Source organism: Balaenoptera musculus, chromosome 20 (genome assembly GCF_009873245.2).
Source record: "Balaenoptera musculus isolate JJ_BM4_2016_0621 chromosome 20, mBalMus1.pri.v3, whole genome shotgun sequence".
NCBI lineage: Eukaryota > Metazoa > Chordata > Mammalia > Artiodactyla > Balaenopteridae > Balaenoptera > Balaenoptera musculus.
This window is the reverse complement of record NC_045804.1, coordinates 59066068-59081291: the sequence shown is the minus strand read 5'-3', so window position 1 is coordinate 59081291 and position 15224 is coordinate 59066068. Positions and strand designations below refer to the sequence as shown.

Genomic DNA, 15224 nt, shown 5'->3' with positions numbered 1-15224 from the left:
GGGCCAGAACGGCCCAGCTCAGCCCAGCTCCGAGTCCTGACTCACAAGCGCTGTGCGAGACAAGCATTCACTGCTGCTCACAAAAAGGGAGACCACTAGTCTTGGTCTAGGAACTTCACCTTAAAAGTATCGCTGGGAAGTGAGCTCCGCCTAAACGCGACTTCCATGCACTCAGGGGCGAGGAGGACCGAACCCAGTTCAGGACTCACGCGTCACAGCACAGGCCTGTCAGCAACTGTCCCCCCCCAACCTAGGCACAGTCCGGCCAACACCCCAGCAGCCACGAGAAGACCGAGTCTGGTTACCAGGCGAAGGAGGTGTGCAGGCACGCCCACAAGCTGTCATCGTTCGTCAAGGACGTCAGCGAGCGGGCAGCGTTGCCGTTCCTTTGGTGCAGGAACGGTGTGAAAGCAGTGTTCATCCTCTGGGCACGCTGCGGGCACCCAAACTGCTCCGCCTCAAACACCTGACACACAAGGGGAAGGGGAAAGACCCTTAACAACAAGACCAGCCGGCAGCCCAGGCCCCAGTCTGCTCTCTGGACCAAGAGCAAAGCAGGGCCCCCGGTCTCATCCCAGAGAGAACAGCTCTGTCCCCCAGCTGGATCAGGAGCCGCCCGAGAAGAGACTCAGTTAGGAGTCTCTCCTGCAGCCTCCCCGACGCCGATGAGTCGGCACCTGACGGGGCTCAGGGGGCGTCCGCACTTTCCAGGCACCCCCGTTCCCAGGCACGGGGGGCGTCCACTGCTCAGACCCTGTGTGGGCGGGACACGTGACCACTTCCTGCGAGGAGGGGAGAGGAGCCAGGCCTCCGGCCCCACCTGCGCACCCCAGCAGGCAGCTGAGCAGCAACGCCACTCCAGCCTGACCACGGCGAGCAGACCCCTGCTTGCCTGCGATGGACACAGAACAGAAACAAGCCGCTGGGGTTGAAGCACTGCTTGTTACCAGAGCACCACCGGCCTATCCTGGGCGGCCCCGGAGGTGCAGGGCCGTCGCTGGAGATGCACGGTAGGTGCGGGTCTGCCACACCGTTAGCGGACAGGCTGCTGAAACGACGGTCAGAGGAAGCAGAGACAGCGGGGATCCAACTAGGCATCTGACTGCAGCAAAGCCAGAGCCAAACGAGAGGCAGGACAGTGACAGACTTGAGAGAGACCACTGAAGCCAGCAGCACCGGCTGACCCCGGGCTTATCGCCGCGACTCCGACTCCGCGGCGGCCAGCGGACCCCCAGGCAGGAACGCCACCCTGCTCCTGGCCCCTTGCACAGAGCCCTCCCTCCCCGCCACCCACTGCCCTGCCTCGGGGCCACCTTGAGCGCCTTGCCCTGGAGCTCGTCGATGATCCCACGGATCTTGCCCAGCAGGAAGGGCCAGGAGTTGATGAGGTAGATGCGGTCCATCATGATGGCGATGACGCTGTACCAGCGCTGGAAGCCCCGGGCCAGGCTGTCCTTGATGAAGAACGTGTGGCTGAACACAAAGCCGTGCTGCTCGTCCCCAAAAAAGATGGGGCCCTCGCGGCCGGGGCACACCTGGGACACAAGGACAGCCGCTCCAGGACACCGCCCTCTGCACGCTGCAGCAGTCAAACCCTCCCGCTCAGGCTTTTCTTTCTGCCATAATTAATCAGCATCAGTTACAGGGAGAGTGGAAAGGGCAGGGATGAGAAAGGAAAACTCTGCTTTCATCTCTCCTGTGATGGAACTTCCTAAAGAGAACGTCTGTTACCATGAAACCCAAGGACTAGTAGGTTCGTTAATTTTTCTTACCTTGAGTCATAAATAACTCATATACAAGTATTATATCTACCCCAGGCTCAGATTTGCCAACATCACTCATCTGGAATATACCAAAGAACTGGCAAGTCCGAACAGCCACTGCAGAGTCCACGTAATAAAAAATCTGCATATGTTACGTGTAGGAGAGAACCTGGGTCTCCCTCACACCACACCCACTCTTACACACAACCCCACCAGACACCATCAGCTGCCCACCAGCAGGGACACAGCCAGGTGGGCACATGGCAGCAGTGAGTGAGGATGATTAAGTGGGGCAGTGACAGGAAGTGTGAGCGACTAGACTGTGAACTCTCTGTGACAAAGACACAGAAGCTAACACAACTCGACAACGGCAGCCACGTGTCTTAGAAACACAGACTCACGCCTCGGTCGGCTCAGGGAGCACGTGATGAGCACTGAGGCTGTGACCTGACAAAGACGATAAGAAGGTGACATGTGATGGGAGCCACACACCTACTAACACTTCACACCTTAGCAACACGTCCACGAAGAACGAATAATGAAAGCCTGGTGCTTAAAACGGTAAGTTAGCAACGAACCGGGGTGCAACGTGACTCACTCCGGAGACCAGCCCTGCCGTCTCCAGGACCTGCCCGGCCGTCTCCGGGCTGCCGTCTGCCTTCCTTCCCATAACCGACACCGAGCTTGCTCAGGGCGTGCTGGCGTGCACGTGAGCGACTCTCGCAGAGGCGCCGGGTCACGGGTACTCACCTCACAGCTCAGGCTCCGCACACAGGCCTGGCGGACGATGCTGAAGAGCTGGGGGTGGTTGGGGTGCTGGTGACTGACGTACTTGATCGAGGTCTCCTTGTCATGGCTGATGTACCCGGGATGCCCTGCAGCGAGTGACCGGCAGCCCTGCCCACGAGAAAGAAAAGAAAACCAGTTAGCCGGCAACACGCTCGCTGACTCTTATGCAAACCTCAAGCAGAAAATTCAATCTGTTTTCGCATAAAAACAACCGGCTCCTAGAGTTACACTTGACTGAGGACTTCCATGTTTCCCGAGCAGGAAAGTCAGGATGCACACATCACAAAGGTCGTCAGAGGGCATCGAACCTACTGAGCACGGAGGTCACCGGACCTAATCTGCTGGCACTTACGCAGCAGGGATCCCCAAGAGCTCTGTACCCATCACCTCACCTAATCCGAGGAGCAAACCTGTGAGAGTTACCGGGAGAACCCCACCGCACAGGCGGCAAAACTGAGGCCCGGAGCCTCCGTCCTCGATCCGGGCACGACCACTTGGCAGGGACCTCGTGCCAAGGGAGGCTGCCACACTCTGGCACTGGCGTGGCCGCCTGAGAACACACGCTCAGACCCCCTGCCATGGGGAAGGAACCGGACCGGCGGCCCTGGCTGCTGCCCCTCTGAAGCCACCGTCACGCTGGCGCCAAGGCTGTGCGCCCCGGCGGCAGCCCCCAACCTGGGACTGTGCACAGAGGCCCCAGAGCCAGCCCCTCCCTGGGCGATGCAGGACGCCTCCCAAGGCCATTCCAGCTCAAGGACACGCCCCCAAGGCCCCCCACCGCCCAGGCCTCCTTCCTGCCTGCCTCTCCATCACAGGCAGCGGCCGATCACAGCGGAGGGCCCTCCCCACCTCTTCTCCCCGCCCTCGATCCCTCACAATCAATCAGTCAAGCTCAAGCTCACCGACTGCTTCTCAGTGGAACCAAGCTAACACGGCTGGATTTCTGTCCACCCTGTAGTGACAGGGCCAACGCCACCCTGACTTCCAGTCCCGACCCAGGGCTCCACGTGAAGAAGCGGCCTGGTGCGGGGACCTAACCTTCATCCCCCAGAGCTCACGAAGCGGGCAGGGTGCCCGCGAGGAGGACGCCAGACTGAGGGGACGGGAGGCGAGGAGGCAGCACATGGACACGAGTGAGCGAGGGGAGGCTGGAAAGGCAGACCCAACGGTGGTGGCCCGTGTCTGCTGGCCCAGAGTGGTTTGAAAAAGCTAAAGCTGGGACGAAGGGAAAGGACCAGAGGGAAGGAAAGCAGCAAGCGCACACCACACGGCCCACGCCCGTGAGGCCACGGCCACGCCGTGCGGCCTCCTGCCCACCCCCAGGAGGTCAAGCCCGAGCCCCAAGGCCCCAGGAGACACTGGCCTCGCACATGTCCGACTTCCTGGGCCCCGGGCTGCTGGACTCCGCGCTGGCCCCTTCGGCCGGGCTGTGGGCGCGGCCGCGGCTGCTCATGCGGATGCCGCCCTCCTCCTCCTCAGCCCGCTCGCCCCGGCCGGGGCCGTCCTCGCTCCCTGCCCCTTGCGGGAGTGGGGCGTGCAGGACCTCTGTGCAAAAGAGCGTGCGGGGGCCGTGGAGCTCGCAGAAGTGACAGAGCGCGACGATGGCATTCATGGTGCCCTGGAGACTGGGCCAGGCCTGCTGGGGAGAGGAGGGAAATGCCATGAGCTGGCCCCAGAGCCTGCCAGCTCCGGAGCCCAGCGACCTCTGCTGTCCTTAACGCGCTTCTGTCCAGCAGAGGCCGGTCACCCAGCCAGGCGGCACTGCCCAGCACCCACTCTGCGCCAGCACTGCATCGGCTGCAGGGGACACAAAGCAGACACCGTCCCTGCCCACAAGGAGTTAGGACAAAGAGGAGGGGAAACAGAACGCGGGATCACACAGAAACCCTTCAGTCAGGACCGTGCCGGCAGGGCCACGAGGTGGGCAGATGGGGAGACACACACACACACACACGCGCGCGCACACACACACGTGACGACGCCCTGGGGGCATCTGTTCCATGGACAGCAGCGGAGCGGCTCCCGTGTGCCGGGTGACGTTTCAGGTGATGTGATGCTGCCTCACGGAGCTTACCTTCCAGGCGGGCAGGGACGCGCGGCACACCGCTTCCTCTCGTGCGGTGACCGCGTTAGGGACACGAGGACAGGGGTCCAGGGCAGAGAAACACCGGAGGAGGTGGGATGTAGTTTCAGACGAAAGGGCTCCCAGGTGACAGCTGAAGGAACAGAGGGCGCCACGGGGGCTGAGGAGGGGCCGTCACGGGGTCTGAATGTCTGCAGAGCTGGGGGGCGAGGGCAGAAGACAAGCAGAAGGTGGATTTTAGGGACCCTTCTAGGCCATGGTAAGACCCTGAACTTTTCTTCAGAGATTAGAGAACCTTCGGTGGGTTCTGATGAGAAACACGATAAATTAGAATGTTATTTTAAAAGATCGTTCTGGCCGCTGTGCAGGAGCCAGGGTGGACGCAGGGAAGCCAGCTGGCCCGGGCCAGGGCGGGCGGGGGAAGGCGCTGAGGACCGTCAGAGCGTGACTGTGTCCCGAAGAGATACGCAGACGCTGCTCACGGGCGGACTTTGGAGCACAGAGAGGGAAGCAGCGTACGTGGGAGACAGGAGAAGGCGGCCGAGAGCAGCGCCTACTAAGCCTCCAGTGGAGATGATGAGGACAGGCCACGGGAGATGGGAGTGGGGCAGTCAGGGCTGGGGGACCTGGGCCCCAGAGCTCAGACGTGCGAGGGAGGAAGAGCTGGTCAAGGTGACAAAGGAGGACAGGCAGTGAGGCAAAGTCCACAGGAGACCACAGGAGCAAAATCGCCCTGGAGGAGGGCAGCAGAGGGCGGGGAGGGCGTGGCGGGGACGCAGGCGCACGTGCCCTCTGCGGGGAAACCTTAAGGTGGGGCGCCTGTCCACTGGGCTCCAGCAGGTAGTGGAGAAACAGAGGCGGGACAGTGACAGCCCAGACGACATGACACGTGTGACACAGCAGGGCCTGGGAGTCAGGCTAAAGTGGGAACACGTCTTCTCCAGACCACAGCATCCTAGACAGTAGCTGGGAGCCACGTGTGGCAGCTCAGATCTGAATTAATGACGATGAAGAGCCCCCTTCCTGTCTCACCAGCCACATGTGGCTCACGGCCACCATTTTAAAAGGACAGCACAGACCGTGGGAGGGACATTTCTATCACCACAGGAAGTTCTCTTGAACAGCCGGGCTCAAAACAGTGAAGGACAATTTCGGTTACCAATGTCTGACTGAGTAGTGGACACCGGCAGGATCCAAACCCTCCTCTCTCTGGAGAACGCCACCCCCCATTACAGAATCAAAGGTCAGACATGCTCTGTGCTCAGCCCCTGGTCGGCAGGCGCAGGCCTGAGCGTGGCCTGGCCAGTCAGAGGCACCTGCTTGGGATGCTGAACCCGGAGGACGGAGGCAGGGCAGCAGACAGCGTGACCACGCACGGCGGGGGCGGGGAGTCCGCGGAGCGGTCCCGGGGAGCGGCATCCTCGACCACCGGGCCCGGCGGGTCCCGCCACGGGCCCTAGAGAGGCCTCCCGCTGGCGGCCGCACTCGGAGCCACTTCTCTACCTGCCTGCTCGCTCTGCCACCACCCAATGTCTGCGGTCAACCACTCAGGTGACGCGGGCCGCCGCACCTGCCCGGCACAGGCTAGAGCGCGAGGGTCAGTAGGAGCCAACCCAAAAGAGACATCTGGGGATCAGACAGGGGACAGGAGGGGCAGCTGGCAGGCGTGGAGAGCCAGGGCACGGGGGGCTCCCGGAGGGAGGTGAGCAGCGGGACAGAAGACAGTGTAAGACAGGAGGACGTTCAGCTGGAAGACCCTGAGTTCCATGGAGATTCTGAACAGCAGAGGACCAAGAGGGCAGGGCTGGTGAGAAAGGCCCAGAACGCCGCCCCAGACCTCCAGCGGCTCACTCCCCCTCACCGCGCGGCCTCTCCCGCCATGCCCCCTGCTCGGGGAGGGCCCTCGGCAGCGCTCACACCCAGCCGTCACCCTCTCAGTTCCCGACACACAGCGGGCACCACGCTGACGGCTGGCAGACAAGTAAGTGAATTTAGGAGCTGCCTGGAGAGAGAACGGTTGTTGCCACAGAAAGGGGAACGCTCGTGGATGACGTCAACACGAACGTCTATAAGCAACAGGGCCACACAGCCGCCACCCCGCCCAGGGGACAGCCGGCAAGGCCATTTCCAACGAGTCAGGCAGTGCAACGGCGGTCAACACCTCAGCTCTAAGGCCTGACGCTTTCTCGGTAAGGAAAAAAATCAGAGCCAATTCTAAGAGCAGGGGGCATGGGGAAAAAAAAAAAATTCAAGCAGCTTACAGCCAACCTCAAATGAGAACATCACACGGAGGAAGTGGTTCTGAGTGATTCAGCAGGCCACCTGCCTGGTAGGCAGCAGGCGACAGAAAGCTGATGTTGTGGTCAAAGTCTACAGCAATGTTTCATAAAGAAGCCCTTGTGACACAAGTACTTATACTTAAACGTCTATATAAAACATAAGATATTTAAAAATATAAAGTCCTCGCCCTTCCTGCTCTTGGTTATTAGGGGGCAGCACCCACCTCATGCCCATTTAACCCTTCCGACCACAGGCCCACCCTCACATGGGAAGGAGAGAGCAGAGGTGATGTTGCTAAGCTACTTCCCAGCATCCACGATCAAAGTGGGACGGGCTACTCTTACTTTGCTTTAAATGAGAAGCACTCCTGTCTGACAAGAGTTCTCACTATTGGGATCAGGGGTGCCACAGCCTAGATAAAACTTAGCTCTCCAGACCTACGCACGCGGAAAAACGTCCGTCTCCAGCCCAGAGCAGCCAGGTGACCTCCAACAGGTCCAAATACCTCTCTCGGCACCAGCCTAAAGCTGAGCCCCCACAGGCCTGGGAGAGAACTACGGCCCGTGGCACCCGAACTCGGGCAGCATGACGCCGGGTCTCCACTCACTCTCCGATTCCAATCTCTATCGGATGCCCAGCAGTCCTTCCTTTCCAACCAGCCTTCCAGAAACCAAGAGGCAGAAACACGCTCCCCCGCCCGACAAGCTCAACATTATACCTTGAAGGGTAGGATCCTGTCCACGCCCCCTCCCACCGCGACAGTGACGTGAGCACGACCCTCTCCCGCGGTGCACCCTGGCCCGGGTCCCTCTACCCCACTGCGGTCCGCCCGAGGACCACGGAGGGTTAAGGAGGCGCTGAGCACGGCAGCTCTCGACCCGCATCAGACACGCTGCAGCTCCCCGACGGCGGCCCGGCCTCCTGCACGGGGGACAGGCGTGTGACACCCGAAGGCACCGCGGCGTCGCGCCACTGTCACTCAACCACTGGTAACCTGGCGCCTCAGCATGTCCTCTCGGAGACCCGGGTCCCCCGGCCACTCCGAGGGCCCCCGCAGGGCTGCCAAGTATCCCCGCGCTGGGGACCCAGTGCCTCCGGCCGCCGCGACCCACCCCTTCCGCAACCAGGCCGCGCCCGACCGCACCCGCCATACTAGTCGCCCCCTCAGCTCCAGGGTCGCCGGACCCCGCCCCCCGCCCCTCAGCCCGGCCTCCCCGGCCGGCGGGCTCGGCCCCCCTCGCCCTGGACCGCGCGGCCCGACTGACCGGACAGGCCGGGGAGCCGCCCTGGCTCCAAGCTCCAGGTCGCGTCGCGTCGCGCCGCGCCCCCCTGCTGGGTCTCCGGCCCTCCCCCCTCCCCACAGCCTCGGCCTCCCTCCGGGTCTGCGGAGTAGCTCCCCTCACCGTGTACCCTCACAGATCCGCCGCGCCCGCCTCGGGGCGCGTGACTCGGCCGGGCGGTACCACCGCGCGGGCCGTGGTGGGGGAGCGGGCCGTCCGACGCCCCCACCCCGCGAGGCACGCGGATCCCCGCCAGACTCGCAGCCCGGGAAGACAGCACGAGCCCAGCAGCTCCAAAGCCAGGCGGGACGCTGGAGTGGCTGCCCGACCCCCTGCGCCGCACCAGCTCGTGCCCCCACCGAGAAGCCCGGAGTGGTTCCGCCCGCGCGGGCAGGAGCGGCGGAGGAAACCATTCCAGGAGGGGGGAGGATGCTTTAATTAAAAAAACATTTTTTAAAGAGATTTGAGGAAAAATATATCTATCCTAGGACTCCCAGTCCACACCGAAGGAAGAAAGAAAGAGAACGTCGCGACGTTATAAAGGACGCTGTAATTCCTTTTGGTTTCACCGTTAGTTTTCATTAAATTTCCGATGGAACCAGTCTTCGGTGGAGCGTGCGGGCAGGGGGAGGGGCGGGAGGCGGTCGTCCGGTGACGCACGAACTGCGCGACGCCGGGGGGGGGGGGGGCGGGGTGCGCATGCGCGATTGGTTCCCTCTCTTCCCTACCCAGGGGCGCGTCAAGTTTTCTAAAAAAACCTAGTTATCGAGTGATAATCTTCTTGAACCTGGACGCCTTTTATTCAGCCTGTGTACTTAGAGATCAGTCCGAAAGCCCTCAGGGCGTGATGTGACGTGGCCGAGGGCGAGGCTGAGGGCCGGTGGTTGACTTGCGGGGCCGCTTCTCTGGCTTTCGAGGTGCCGGAGCGGGGACGCGAGGAAAGGACGGACGACGCGTTGTTTTCTGTCTCCTTTTACTTTGTGGTAAAAGGTGAAGAAGTGTGGGCGTGGGATTACGAGGCTAGGCGTGGCCTCGAAAAGTCTGTCCTCTGGCCACGGGATCCACAGCGGTATCCTGAGTTCTAGGTTTACTTTTCTCATCAATTCACATACTTGAATTTTACTGAGTTTGCCAAATGCTCTTTGAAAGCCTTAGTGGAAAGGTTCCAGAAATGTTTGCAGCCTCCTAGTATGTCTGTGCCTTTCCAACTTGTAAAAGAAAACATTTCCAACAACTGTAATCTTGTTATTTCCCGTTTTCTCTTAGTGGTAGGTGTTCTCGAAACATTGGTTAGTCAGGTTTTAAGCCAAGAAAAAAAATTGCTTTTTCATTTTGTAACTTTAATTCCAGGAATTAACTTCCTCAGTTTGTCACTGGAGGACACCATCTTGCTCAGATTATCCTTATTTCCATGATGATAGGCTAATGGAGGTCCCAAGTGAAAGAAGGTTTATTCAACCACTGCCATTTTCAATAAAACTCAACGCGCATTCGACGGCAGCTGGACCCAATTTATGCCATTAATATCTTTCCCAGCACCACGTTTGGAGGTGCTTTCTCAAATAAATCTATAAATCTGTTTAAAAGTAACAACTACATGCCAATTCCTTGAATTAGTGAATTGTACCAACGGTTAAACTGACTCAAAGAGGATAAACTTTTAGGGACATTCAACAAAAGAGACATCTCAGAGGTCAGAAAATGTAACCCACCTTATCAGTGGGAAAGGCGATCAAAACTCAGCAGCAGTGTTCACGAAGTATAGCTGGCAATAATCCCCAATAATGCTCAACTAAATGAAATACCATGCTAAACTCAGAGCTTCTATCCCATAACAGGAATCTTAAGAAATGTTACCAAAAGTGCTGGATGTACTCTTGCCTGGTATTTACAGTCCAGAACATGTTTTTCCATCACTGAAATGGGCTCAATCAGAATTAAAGATTTCTTGATGCTTTTCTGCCTTCCTACTGCCAAACGAAGGGGCTTTACTGGGGATGTATTGACAGCTGAGCATCCAGACTGAGGGGGGCGGTCCTTCACGGATGCCGGTTGCCAAGACCACAGAGCCAAGTGAAGAGAGAAAAGTAAAAGTCTCACTGTGAAAATGTCCTTTGAGGTTTTCAGGTGCACTCTCCCTAACATATGCCCTTGTGTAGCTATAGAATACAGCTGGGCTTTTATCTTTGAGTCAAAACCACCATGTCCCTGAATTAGTTTTCAGTTTCAGAAGGAAGAGGTATGTTTTATTTGTAGGCAAATTGGATCTAACACTTTTAATCATGTCATTATTTTAAGGGTACTATAATAGGTTCCCTGTTATAAGAATAAATAATAATCCCAGCTTTCATTTCTTGCAGCAACCAAGACAACATTTCCTGGGTTTTTAGATATGTGTAACAGTTTGAGAGTCTGACAAGCTGCTGAACGGCAGCAAGCAAGTAATGGGTAATATTTCACAAGGAGAACTTGTGCAGGACTTGTACATCACGTTGAGGTTTTGGGTTATTAGACAGTCAACTCTACGTATAAGGTGTCTGGCCAGTTGCAAGGCAAGAATTACTAGTCCAATATTATCTCTTAAAAAAACAAAACAAAAAAAAACCCTAGTGTTTATTTTGCATTTTTTATCACAGCACTTTCAGAAAACTTTAAAAAAATTAATTCTCCTCCCCAATTAGAATTTAACTGATAGCTTGCTTGTGTTTTAATCTAATACTAGCTGCTTCTTAAACCCCAAGCAGCTACTTTTTAGTCTAATAATAAACTTTAACAGTCCATTATGGATACAGGCTTATTAAATGCCTTTTTTTTTTTTTTTTTTTAATTTTATTGCATTTTTATTTATTTATTTATTTATTTATTTATTTTTAAATTTTTTTATATTTATTTTTGGCTGTGTTGGGTCTTCGTTTCTGTGCCAGGGCTTTCTCCAGTTGCGGCAAGTGGGGGCCACTCTTCATCGCGGTGCGCGGGCCTCTCACTGTCGCGGCCTCTCTCGTTGTGGAGCACAGGCTCCAGACGCGCAGGCTCAGTACTTGTGGCGCACGGGCCTAGTTGCTCCGTGGCATGTGGGATCTTCCCAGACCAGGGCTCGAACCCGTGTCCCCTGCATTGGCAGGCAGATTCTCAACCACTGCGCCACCAGGGAAGCCCTTAAATGCCTTTTACAATTAGCAAAAGTTCTCTGGTTTCAGCTTTTCATTTTAGGACAGGATACAGATAGGATTTTGTCTTTGTGCACCACCGTTAAGTAATTTAACTGCCTAAAAAGAGTAGCCATCGTATTTCCCCATTCACAAGTATCTGATTTACCGTGTCATTTATTTTCTCTGGGCCCTTTGCAAAACTGCTCAGGCTTACATGCAAATAACAGTTTTCTTCTACAAATTGGCTACTGTTTCAAGTTGCAACCCAGAAACTTAGAATTTACAAATCCAAAACTGCATCTTTGAAAAGCAAGTAATAGGAGAGAATTAGAACACAAGTTGACCATTGGCATACACAGAGGAGGGAATGTGAACAAGGACGGTCCACCTGTGAATGCCACGCTTAAAAAGCTAAGAGAGCTTTATAAGACCCTCTGCTAAATTATGTGCTGGAAAAGTAAAGCATCTGTCCCTGGTTAGATGACACAGGCATTATTATATCCTGTTACTAAGGCTAGTTAGGATTCTTCCCAGGAATGTTCTATCATCCAGCTTTGTTTGGGATTCCAATGTACTAAACAAAGTAAAGAAGGTGCCTTCCATGCAGGCCGGAAAAATTCCATTATTGCCCATTTAGTACCATTCTTTGGCTCAGAAAACATCTACTGTCATTTCAAACACATGCAACCAGATATTTCTTTAAAGAATACCTTATACCGGTATATCTCAAACTGGAGACCTCGCAGACCAAGCATACTCGCCTAAGAAAGTCTAGACTAAAAGCTGAATACTGCCTCTTTGAGGGGAGGCAGGGTTCCACTGGGCACCAATACAAATAGAAACACATATAATGCAAGTAGTGAATTCTGAGGGTGATCAGTTATTCTCGTTAATCTGGAGTACTTATTAACATCTGAGAGTACCATGAAAACATGAAGTACACACTTCAAGAGTCCACAGAGAAACAGTAGGTCCACTAATGAACACCAACCCCAGGCTACATCCTTGGACCTCAGAAACCGCCCTAATTGCCTAGGTGCAAGCTCACCATCTTCTGGCACCATCAAAATGCTACAGGTATTCATAAGTGAACGTGTTCACAAAGTGAGCTGCCGCTGAGAATTAACTCCAAGGAATGGCTAAGCCTATCTTAACTATTCGCGCAAACAGATTCTGGTAACTATTCAAAAACGAGACACAGGCAGCGCCAGGCAGCGTCTGCTCAGCATGCGGGCTCTCGTGCTCACTTCTAGTAACAACCGAGGCCACTCATCTCCTTGACCCAAGATTTTCAAAAGCAACTGCTGTCGAGAGAAACCGCTGGCCAGTTTAATAGAAACAATGTAGTAAAGCCATTAACCACACGTTAGAAAAGGGAAAAGTCTCCCAAGGGATTCATAGAATGTAGGTGGCTGGAGGAGGTGCCCAGTGGAACTGGGTCCCCGACTGTGTGGAGGGGGAGGCCTGCCTCCTGGGCTGTATTGCCATGTGGACGCGGGGGCTGCAGTGAGGCGGATCCCCAGCACCCTGCCGGGGTCCAGAGCCGACTGCAGGGGGGCCTGCTTCTTCCCTCCCTAGGTTTGCAGAGCTCTAGCCCCGGAACCAAGAGAACACACGAGGGCAGGTGTGAGGGCCGGGAGTGAGGGCCCTCCTCCCCAACACGACAGAAGGGGTTCACGTGAGTGCCCTGCGAACGCGGGACCAGCCCCTAAACACCGGGCCCTCTGGAAATCAAAGTTTCAAAATAATGCGGTGTTTCAGTGAATCACTATTCAGGGAGAAATCTAATAGTGTCCACATCAGGAGCCCACAAGAGAGTTACTTTTTCCTTAAATAGTCATGACTGGCAACTACTAGAATTCTCGAACACATTTGAGGTGATTTTAATTCAGATCCAGGTAAATCAGAAGTTGTCTAATTGTTTTTAAAAAAACAAAACTGTGTGTAACTTGCCACACTGATAGAAGGAAATTTTTTTTTTTTTAATTTTTTTTTATAGCTACTTTTTTTAATTTTTATTTATTTATTTATTTATTTAGGCTGTGCTGGGTCTTCGGTTCGTGCGAGGGCTTTCTCTAGTTGCGGCAAGTGGGGGCCACTCTTCATCGCGGTGCGGGGACCGCTCTTCATCGCGGTGCGCGGGCCTTTCACTATCGCGGCCCCTCCTGTTGCGGGGCACAGGCTCCAGACGCGCAGGCTCAGTAGTTGTGGCTCACGGGCCCAGCTGCTCCGCGGCATGTGGGATCTTCCCAGACCAGGGCTCGAACCCGTGTCCCCTGCATTAGCAGGCAGACTCTCAACCACTGCGCCACCAGGGAAGCCCCGGAAAAATTTTTTTATATAAATTTATTTATTTTTGGCCGCTTTGGGTCTTCGTTGTGGTGCGCAGGCTTCTCACTGCAGTGGCTTCTCTTGTTGCGGAGCACGGGCTCTAGGCGCGTGGGCTTCAGTAGTTGTGGCTCGCGGGCTCTAGAGCACAGGCTCAGTAGTTGTGGCGCACGGGCTTATTTGCTCTGCGGCATGTGGGATCTTCCCGGACCAGGGCTCGAACCCGCATCCCCTGCACTGGCAGGCGAATTCTTAACCACTGTGCCACCAGGGAAACCCGGAAAATTTCCATTAAATATTTCCTCTTTCCTAAGTACAGGCACATGGAAGTATACATGAAAATGACATACCTCACCTGAGCTGGAGAACTGAGAGCATGGATGAAGGGTCACATCCAGCCCTCGCCTATTTTTACGTCAGCATTACTGGATCCGGCCTCACCCACTCGTTTACAGATCAGATGCTCCGTGGCTGCTTTACTGCAGCAAAGCAGTGGTCGTCACAATAGACCACATGACCCCAAAGCCTCTCTATTAGAGAAACTTCTTAGGCATGAGGTTTCACAGTTTCTTTTTGTAAATAATGAAAACGTGACTGACTACACAACTGGACACATTTTAAACAGCGAATGTTACTAGCAAGAGGTTCTTTAAGGACCAAATTCCAGTTTAATCTGAGCACACCTTACAGAGGCTCCACACCATCCTGGGGCTAAATCAGGGCACCCGAGTCAGACGCATTCCAGGGTTCTGAAGAGGAGGGACCCTGAACACAATCAAAATGCAACTGTGGGGCTTCCCTGGTGGCACAGTGGTTGGGAGTCCGCCTGCCAATGCAGGGGACACGGGTTCGATCCCTGGTCCGGGAGGATCCCACATGCCGCGGAGCAACTGGGCTCGTGTGCCACAAGTACTGAGCCTGTGCTCTAGAGCCCGTGAGCGGCAAAGTCTGGTGTTCGTCTCACAAAAAAAAAAAAAGCCCCTGAGATTCAAAAAGGGCATCCCCCACACTGAAGGTCCCCATGAGCACAGCCGTTATCTGCTCAATTCACAAGCCACCCTGTCACTCACGTGCACGTGAGTTCTAATTACAACACATTATCTTCGGCCTGATAGACTCTCCCAGCTTTTTTTTTTTTTTGAGGCAACTGATAACTTTATTTTTATAAATTTATTTATTTATTTATTTATTTATGGCTGCGTTGGGTCTTCGTTGTGGTGCGAGGGCTTCTCATTGCGGTGGCTTCTCTTGTTGCGGAGCACAGGCTCTAGGCACGTGGGCTTCAGTAGTTGTGGCTCACGGGCTCAGTAGTTGTGGCTCGCGGGCTCTAGAGCGTGGGCTCAGTAGTTGTGGCGCACGGGCTTAGTTGCTCTGCAGCATGTGGGATCTTCCCGGGCCAGGGCTCAAACCCGTGTCCCCTGCATTGGCAGGTGGAATCTTAGCCACTGCGCCACCAGGGAAGTCCCCTGATATCAACTTTAGATTCAAATCTTCCAATAATTCCTAAAATCTATATCTGTTCACAATGAATATGTTCTTTAAAAGCTTTTCA

At 55.2% G+C, this 15224-nt stretch overlaps 1 protein-coding gene across 9 annotated transcripts in view; it reads right to left on the bottom strand.

Moving 5' to 3' along the window:
• The window catches only part of FLCN (folliculin), a 58632-nt gene extending 50028 nt beyond the window's left edge, over positions 1-8604 (bottom strand). For 2 of the 9 annotated variants that reach the window (XM_036838200.1, XM_036838194.1), the window contains exons 1-6: positions 8181-8319; positions 4627-4834; positions 3916-4191; positions 2514-2660; positions 1314-1535; positions 306-466 (exon numbers count right to left, since the gene is read on the bottom strand). In XM_036838200.1, the coding sequence (XP_036694095.1) occupies positions 306-466; positions 1314-1535; positions 2514-2660; positions 3916-4164 (779 nt within the window). In that variant the 5' untranslated portion in view covers positions 4165-4191; positions 4627-4834; positions 8181-8319. Of the gene's footprint in view, positions 1-305; positions 467-1313; positions 1536-2513; positions 2661-3915; positions 4192-4626; positions 4835-8180 lie in introns of all 9 variants that reach the window. The other 7 variants (XM_036838195.1, XM_036838196.1, XM_036838197.1 and 4 more) reach the window with 7 other exon arrangements.
• Positions 8605-15224: the final 6620 nt, after the last annotated feature.